This window comes from Eurytemora carolleeae, unplaced genomic scaffold (genome assembly GCF_000591075.1).
Source record: "Eurytemora carolleeae unplaced genomic scaffold, Eaff_2.0 scaffold80, whole genome shotgun sequence".
Lineage (NCBI taxonomy): Eukaryota > Metazoa > Arthropoda > Copepoda > Calanoida > Temoridae > Eurytemora > Eurytemora carolleeae.
This window is the reverse complement of record NW_019396141.1, coordinates 79,760-88,972: the sequence shown is the minus strand read 5'-3', so window position 1 is coordinate 88,972 and position 9,213 is coordinate 79,760. Positions and strand designations below refer to the sequence as shown.

Genomic DNA, 9,213 nt, shown 5'->3' with positions numbered 1-9,213 from the left:
TTTTTTTTTTTTTTTTTTTTTTGATTTAACGTATTAATTTTTGTTAAGATTGACTGGGTGTGTAAACAAGATCTGAGTTTCCAGGTTGCTCAGCATCTTTATAATCCATGGAACGAGAATAAGCCGGTCAAAATAGGCAGAGATGGTCAAGAGATTGAACCAAAGTAAGTTTGACATCTAAAACCGGTCAAAATAGGCAGAAATGGTCAAGGGATTGAACTATAGTAAGTTTAACATCTTAAACCGGTCAAGAGATTAAACCAAGGTAAGGTTAACTACCTTTAACTGGTCAAAATCGGCAGAAATGGTCCAGAGATTGATTCAAAGTAAGTTAAACTACCTTTAACCGGTCAAAGTAGGTAGAAATGGTCAAGAGATTAAACCAAATTAAGTTTAATTACCTTTAAATTATTACCTTTCAAGAGATTGAATCATAGTAAGTTCAGCATCTTAAACCGGTCGAAATAGGCAGAAATGGTCCAGAGATTAAACAAAAGTAAGTTAAACTCGTTAAAATAGGCAGAAAAAGGTCAAAAGATTGAAGCAAAGTATGTTCAACTACTTTAAACCAAAACTATCATGAACCTGGTCATTTAAAGCCAAAATGGTCAAGAGATTGAAACAAAGTAGGTTAAATTATCATGAACCTGGTCAAAAAATGCCAAAATGGTTGAGAGATAGGTTAAATTATTAGAAACCTGGTCGAAAAAGGCCAAAATGGTCAGGGGCTTGAACCAAATTAATGAAACTCATGGTGGTAGTTTGCTCAAAAGAAACTAAATCTTTACTCATCTTTTTATTATTATTTTTTTTTTAATCAGAAAGTGGATGGAAATTAATAATTTGTTATGAAAATATTCCGTTGTTCAAGCTTTTTTAGAAACCTTTTAGAAAGCTTTTAAACTATATTTTCAGCGCACTAAATAATAATGAATCTGTTTTACTTATCATGCTAGATATTTCTAAAGCTTACGACTGTATTGATTACAAGATACTTCTAAAAAAGCTTGACAACGCAGGAATTAGGGGCAACACATTACAGTGGTTTGAATCTTACTTACGGGGCAGGGGGCAAAAAGTCGATATAAATGGTACCTTCTCGGACTTAGTCGAAATATTAGAGATNCAACCTCTACTTTTAGAGGTTTTTAAATATTTTCTCCTGAAACACTTTATTTTGTATGTTTTTGTTATATTTCATAAATAAATAATTTTTTACTTTACTTTACTTTACTTTAAACCTTAATTTGAAATATTTTGGATAATGTTTTTATATTTTCAGAATTGCAGAGGAGTTGTGCCGACTGTTCAGTGTAGATACAAATGTTGATATGACACCAATACTCAGAAGATCTAAAGAAACTGCTAGGTAAGAACTTTGTTTATTTGTTCATTCGTTTATACGTTTATTCGTTCATTCGTTCATCCTTTTATACATTCATTCGTTAATTCGTTCATTCGTTCATTTGTTTATACGTTCATTCGTTTATTCGTTCATTCGTTCATCCGTTCATTCGTTCATCCTTCCTTTTGTTCATTCGTTCATTTGTTTATACGTTCATTCGTTTATTCGTTCATTCGTTCATATATTCATCTTTGATTCGTTAATTTGTTCAATCATTTATCCTTTTTTTGTTTATTTGTTTATTCGTTCCGTTCATTCGTTTTTTTTCAACCTTTTATTCGTTTCTGTGTTTATTAGTTCATTCATTCACATTCACTTGTTCAATCGTTCAATGCGAGTTTGTTCATTTGTTAAAAATATTTTTTAACTGGTTGTTACGAACTCATACCCATTATTAGTAAATTATAAAGTTAAGAATTTTATTTGAAATATCAGAAAATCAAATTTTTTCTAGATTGTTACGTGCCAAAGAACCTGTAAAGAAGGGAGCTCCTCTCAGTTCCCGACTAGGAGACTGTGGTCGGGGCCGGGGAGGACGGGAGGTCAGGGATGGTCGGAGGGGAGGAGGTCGGGATAGAGGGAGAGACGGTGGAGGCCGGGGTAGAGACGGAGGCCGGATGAGGGATGGAGGAGGGAGGGGTAGGGAAGGTGGAAGAGGAAGGGAGGGAGGTGGAAGGGGAAGGGACAGGGGACGTGGAAGGGGAGAAGGAAGGTTTAGAGATAGAGGAAGGAAACGGCAAAGGTAAGCAGCTTACTATTAACATTTACAATATTATAAATGGATTAATTCAAAACTTAGTGTTAATGTGATGTAAGATCATAACTATTAAAAAACAAAATTATTCATTTATTTACTTATTCACGAAGTTGAAAACCAAATTTATTTATTTTTTATTGTTCTGGATAATTTGAAAGATTAATTATTTGTCTGGTTGAATGATTGATTGATTGATTGATTGATTTAAAGTGGGATCATTTCTAAATTGTTTTCTGGGACGAATGATTTATTTGCTATATGGTAGATTGTTTAATTTGTCGATTTATTGATTGATTGATTATATTCAGAGAAGAAAGTAGACCTAGTAGACTGGGTGGTATTAAAGGTCCTCGCCTAGCAGACAGATCCCGTCCTTTGGTGAGAACATCTATATTGATTTATGGGTTGATTGATTGATGATTAATTAATTTATTTAACATTGATTGATAAATATTTTTCTTGATTATTACAACAGCAATTCTATTGATTAATTATGTAATCATTGATTGGGTGGTATGTGGATTGATAAAATTAGTGATTGATTCATTGATTCATTGATTCGTTGATTGATTAATTAATCAATTCATTCATTTATTCATTCATTTTTTCATTCATTCATTCATTTAAGAGTTACCGGGCTAGATCTCCCCCTGGGTATCCAGTGTTTGACAGAACCCCGACCTACGCTGATTATCTCAGGTTAGTGTACTGCAGGATTTGTAACGTACTGCAAGCAGTCCCCTTCCCCGAAAAAATATGAAAAATATCGTGATAATTCTAGCTTGAATCGTTTAATTTTTATTAATTGTTTCTGCAGCCAATATCATGAAGATACTTGTATAATACCTCAATTAAAAATAATTTCATGGAATCTCATTCCTTCTTGATCAGACGAGTGGGGGGGGGAGGCAAATAGGATGAGAGAGTCGGAGGTTAGCGCATGCCGCAAATAGGATGAGAGGGTCGGAGGTTAGCGCATGCCGCAAATAGGATGAGAGGGTCGGAGGTTAGCGCATGCCGCAAATAGGATGAGAGNTACCCCCACCCCCTAGGTAGCTTGTTAGTCGAGAACTAGATTACATGTATCCTTCACAATCATACCTACCCCCACCCCCCAGGTAGTTTGTTAGTTGAGAACTAATATCAATGACCTACAAAATTGTAAAAATTTAGTTTTAAAAACAAAAAAGATTCGTTAATTAATTACTTTTTTGTTTATTTAGATATTACGATGAACCGAGTTCAGTATTATACAGAAGGTAATTTTCTGATTTTCGTTTAGTTTTTTTTTATTCTCGAAATTTTCATATTTTTACTCTTCAATAGACAGAAGCCATTACTGGTACTACTTCGTAGCTTCGTGGTTTAAATTCTACGCATAAATATGAGAAAATCAAATTTTGATTATATACGAGAAATTCTGACTAATAATGTCTAGATGAGGTTTGATGCTATAAAATTGATAAAAAGTTCTTATTTGTATGTGAGTTTATAACCCGAACTGCAAAAGGTTCATAAATAAAAAGCACTTAAATTAATGTGTTTTTTTTAACTCTATAATTTTTTCAAATCATCTAAGTTATTCATCTAGTCTCTTAAATTTACTTTAAAGCATAAGATAAACGAAATCACTAGTCCAAGACTGCAAGAGTTCATAAATAACAAACATTACATATTTTTTTCCCTAAGAATGCAAATTGTTTATTGCAAAAATATTTTTTTTTATGGAATGACGTTCACTGAGTTGAAATAAATTAATGATTGTTAACAGATCTCCGAGTAGGAGTATAGATCGAAGTTATGACAGGAGTGTAGAGGAGTTTATCAGGAGAACTAGCAGAAGGTAATCTTCTTACCCCCTTTACTCCTTGATAACCATCTCCACCCCTATTAACCCACTGTAACTCCACTCCACTCCTTGATTACCACCCCTTAAAACCCCCCACCCCCTTCACTCCCCACTTTGTAATCCCACCCCTTTCAATTCCCTGTTACTCCCTCTTCACTCCTTAAACAGGATGTTAGGTACTTTTCTAAAGGATTTTTCCCAATTGGCAACTTCCCAAGGGTATCTTCCTGAGTGGCAACTTCCCAAATGTCCAATTTTCCCAAGCGGTAACTTCCCAAGTCTGTCCTAACCGCAGCGCTTGGTCCCTCAGTCTGTTCTTGCCGCGGCGCTCGGCCCATTTGACCATCCTAGCTGCAGCGCTCGGTCCCTGCGGCGCCTCAGAAGGCCTAACCTTTTGAAAGTTGCCGCTTGGGAAATTGCACATTTGGGAATTGGGAAGTTGCACCTTGGAAAAGGTTCGCTTGGGAAAGTACAATAACACCTTAATTACCACCCCCACCCCTTTCAACCCCTTTTTCAGTCTTCACTCCTTGATTACCGCCCCTTTTTAACCACATCCCCCTTTTCACTCCCCTCCCCTTGTCCCTGAAGAATTCAATTAATACTATCAGATCAAAATTTTATCCTAAGATAACAATATTTAAACCAGATCCATTTCATAAATATTTCTTTAAGTTTTGCTAATTTGTTTTGCCAACAACTAATTTCAAAAACATTATTTTTTTACGACAATTTTGATGCAATTAGGTGATTAGGAAGGTTATTATGATATCACATAAGCTCACATTAAGAGCACAAACTTTAATCTTTGGCTGATATTTTACCACTTGGATCCAAATATGGATCCAGAGTGATAAAATGTTGTGGATCCAATGGATCCGGTTTTTAAAAACTGATTTCATTACATAAACCTATAAATATAAATATTTAAACTTAGGATTTTACGTTTGCATCTATGATTATTAATATTTAAACTAATGATTTTATGATTGCATCTATGATTATTAATAATTAATAAATAATTACAATATTTAAACCTATGATTTCAGGTCTATGGATCGGAGTAGGGAGAGATACAGAAGTAGGAGTAGAGATAGGAGCCGGAGTAGGGATAGGTGATTCATTGATTCGTTCATTCATTCGTTAATTCATCCATCCACCTATTCATCACTTTATCCATCCTTTCATTAATTCATCCATACTTTCATTAATTTGCCCATTCATTCATTAATTCATCCATTTATTCATTAATTTATCCATCCTTTCATTAATTTATCCATCCTTTCATTAATTTATCCATCCATCTATCCATTCATTCATTATTATTTATTTGTTTACACATATGTATAAGCATTATTTATTTGATTTGATTTGTTCCCGCTCATTCTTACATTAAACAATATTCATTCATTTACATGTTCTGTTTTAATTAGTTTTTTGTGTTCAGGTTGAGAGATGGTCGTCGATACCGTCGATAGACGAGACTTTGTGATCTCGACACCCCGGCATATTCCTTCAGACACGGTGGCGACACTAGCGATAATATGTATTGTAGCGGCCATTTTCTGTACTTATCTCATATGTGTTCAAATATACAATTTGTTGTTCCGTAAAAAATCTTTTAAATGATTTGTCGGAAGACAATTTAATTTCTTAAGAAGCAGGTAGCGGCTTTGATATTTTCTAGGGGGGGGGGGATAACAAACATTTCTTGAATTTATCATGTCATATATTATTTTCCTCCTAATTGTCCAGAAAGATTAAATCCATTGAAATTTTTAAAAATTTAAAAATGAGATCGGTTCCAAAAATGTACTTTTCCTGAAAACGAGCTTTTTTGACGGTTTTCTTGGTCCGACTAATTTATTTAGAATATTTTTTCAAAAGTTTTAATGGATTTAATCTTGTTTGGTAATTAATGATAATGACAAGATAAATTCAAGAAATATTTTTTATGTAGACTCAACGACATACATGCATATTTCTGAGAAGTATATCAGACGGTAAAAGTATTTTTTTTTTCTGAATTTGTCGCATTTTGGTCTGCATCATACAAATACCCCAACTTGATGGTCTTATTTGGGGTACACTACTGTACAGAGTACGTTGCTGTACACTACTGTACAGTGTACGTTGCTGTACACTGCTGTCAAGTAACCCTCCATGCAAAGATGGCAATTCCCGATTTACAACGGTACCCTCAAAAGCTGTGTCTGACCAAGTATGAATCAGATATGTATGTTTAATTTCAATTTTGGGTTCTCTTACAAAGTGACTTGCGCTTTTCTTGCATTTAAGAAATAAAATAGAAATTCATAGAAATAAACAGTCACTGCAAGAGTAACGTCATATTAGGTTTTTATCTACAGAGCGTCCCATAATCATATCATATACGATTATCTTCAAGTTTTAACGCCAAAATAAAGCCATAATACTCGTAAAAACTAGTATTTACCGCAAAAAATTCTTATATTAGACTTATTTAAGTTTTAAAATGACTCATTCTCCTTAAATTTCCGGACCATTGTGCCAAAAATCGTTATTTAGACCGATTAACGATCTAATATGATGTGGGACACCTTGTATATATCTTATAGTAGACGACACTTTCCGTATATTGGAGCGCATCATGAGTAACAATTAACCAACCTTATTATGCGACCTTGGGAAACCCTCAATTGAAATTACATTTGCAGTTCCTTTAAATTATTATTACCCTGTCCTATCGTTTTTTTATTTTTTAAGTAAAATCTAAAAATGAAACAGACATGATACAAAATCTGACTTCTAATTCAACCAGTTCTACGTCAAGACGTCAGAATTTCTTATCTTGTCTTAAAAATATCAGCATAAGTTTCACAAATTAAAGTCTACAGGTAATTCCAAAGATTTTTCTCGTAACACTATAAAAGGATCTTCATATTTAAATTGTCCTACACAGTCAATCTCAAATATAAGAATATATAGAAGAGCGCATGAAATGTCGTCTTGAAATTTATGGCAGATGTGATGCCTCATCATTGGTCTGCACCCATCCTGCTAAAATATGAACCTGGACGACCTGAGCTGAAAACTTTAGAATGAAATATCCAGATATCCGATCGGTTAACTTCTCTGGAGTTTAAATTCATGTGGAGAACAAGCAATATTTAAACTGGATATTAAGAAATTTTATTTGAAAAGAGTGGTTTAAGCCTTAATCCTGATATCCACCATTCTAAAGTTTTCAGCTCTGGACAATTAACGGTCACTCCAACCTGCTAAAATATGAACCTGGACAATTAATGGTCACTCCAACCTGCCAAAATATGAACCTGGAGAATCAATGGTTATATCCATCCTGCTAAAATATCAATCTTCTGAAGCTACAGGGTCACTCATAAAAAGTGAGACATCATTGATGACTATACTAAATTTACTCCTTGCCTTACAAACTTGTTTTATTTTCTTTACCAAAGCATGAAAAAAGCTATTTGATTTCTATACATAAGGCAGAGGATTTAATTTAACGCAGAAATCATACTATTTTAAGAGTTTTCAGTCGTCTTTACATTCTTATTCTTTTTGGGTAATCCTGTAGGTTGATTTAGATCAAATTGGTTTGAATTCGAAACATGATCTCATTTTCATAAATATAAAAACCTTTCACTTTCATATTTATAAAATCAAAAATAAACCATTTGTAACAACTTTTTTTTTGTGATTAAGTAATTTTGATTTACATGTACATTTCATGGTACAGTCTTTGAAAACAGTGTAACCTATAAAACTCTGGAAAAGAAAGATGACTGTGAGATCCACATTTTGATTTCAAGTAGTCCAAGAAGCATTAAATTCAGCAGTTGTGCAGTGTGCACAGACCCATTTCACCTAACAAGTTGACATTTAAGCTACTGGTACCCTAATTTTAATTTTAATTTTAATTGCTTAATTAAATGTTTTCATGTTTTCATTGGTGCTTAATAATTAGATGTTTTCATTGGTGCTTAATTAGATGTTTTCATTGGTGCTTAATCATATTAAAAATGTGCAACATTAAATAAGAAAATGTCCCTATTTCTTACTGACTGTCTGACATTTGATATTTCCCGAAGCAGCAATGGCTACACTCAAAAAAAAAGATTGCAGGTCTTCAATAAACAGGTCAAACAGTGTTATCCAATTTCTTCCTAAATTAATCAATATGGAGCAGCATATGTAAACTTAATATGGAGCAGCACATGTAAACTTAATATTGAACAGTACATGTAAACTTAATATTGAGCAGTACATGTAAACTTAATATTGAGCAGTACATGTAATCTTAATATTGTGCAGTACATGTAAACTTAATATTGAATAGGACATGTAAACTTAATATTAAGCAGTACATGTGAAATTATTTTCCAGTTTACAGAATTTATATTCTTCGATGCATCATATCTGGATCTAATGACATTTAAATCAACTTTTAATAAAATAATATAATTAATCCACAATAAATATAATTACTAACCATTTTCTTGGATATGGTTTATTTAAAAAAAACTCAATGATAATTGCCAAAAGTAGGTTTTTATAAACACAATGAAAAACCCAAAAGAAACATTTAAATAAAACTTAAAGGGGCGGTAAGCGTAATTTAAAGAAACCTTCCATGCAAAGAAGCTGCAATTGTAAATAAACTATTTTCAAAACCGTAAACATGACATATCTAATTAATACTTGATCAGACAAAGCCTTAAAGGGTGCTGTTGTAAATCAAACATCGCCATCTTTCACGTAGGGTCACATGCAGGGAGTAAGGATTAGAAGGGATGACGCACGCGGTTCGCCCTACCATATGATTATGCGTGCTTCACAGACGGGTACTCCATTTGTATATAAAAAATATTCAAAATAGGTTATTGTATACGCGGTAATTGTACATCAGACAAATATTTCTTATACAAATGGAGTACCCGTCTGCAAAGCATGTATAATCATATAGCAGGGCGAATAGAATAGAATAGATACTATTTAATCACTTTGAGGGCGAACCGAGTCAGTTATATCTCACTTCTATTCCTTACTCCCTGGTCACATGAAATAACGCTAACACCTCCCCTTTAACCATAAATAACAAAGGAAATCTAAAGTCTAATTCAAGCAGAAATAGAAAAACATGTTATTCTAAGTTTTATTTGATTTTTATTAAAGAAGGTATGAACAAAACTCTGGAAA

General features: G+C 33.3%; 2 protein-coding genes and 1 long non-coding RNA gene across 3 annotated transcripts in view; all 3 read left to right on the top strand.

The window, feature by feature from the left end:
* LOC111696174 (VID27-like protein) overlaps positions 1–1,373 on the top strand; it is a 4,522-nt gene extending 3,149 nt beyond the window's left edge. The window contains exons 4-5 of the mRNA XM_023465723.1: positions 85–164; positions 1,283–1,373. Of these exons, the coding sequence (XP_023321491.1) occupies positions 85–164; positions 1,283–1,373 (171 nt within the window). The remainder of the gene's footprint in view (positions 1–84; positions 165–1,282) is intronic.
* A 688-nt stretch (positions 1,374–2,061) lies between these two features.
* On the top strand, positions 2,062–2,893 carry LOC111696153 (uncharacterized). The gene is made up of 3 exons (XR_002764016.1): positions 2,062–2,147; positions 2,471–2,540; positions 2,791–2,893. It is a non-coding gene; the product is annotated as an uncharacterized LOC111696153 (long non-coding RNA).
* A 337-nt stretch (positions 2,894–3,230) lies between these two features.
* LOC111696163 (negative elongation factor E) lies at positions 3,231–5,628 on the top strand. The gene is made up of 5 exons (XM_023465712.1): positions 3,231–3,280; positions 3,386–3,421; positions 3,934–4,005; positions 5,061–5,126; positions 5,459–5,628. The coding sequence occupies exons 1-5, from the start codon at positions 3,243–3,245 to the stop codon at positions 5,487–5,489; spliced, it is 243 nt and encodes an 80-aa protein (XP_023321480.1). The 5' UTR covers positions 3,231–3,242; the 3' UTR covers positions 5,490–5,628.
* The last annotated feature ends 3,585 nt before the right edge of the window (positions 5,629–9,213 follow it).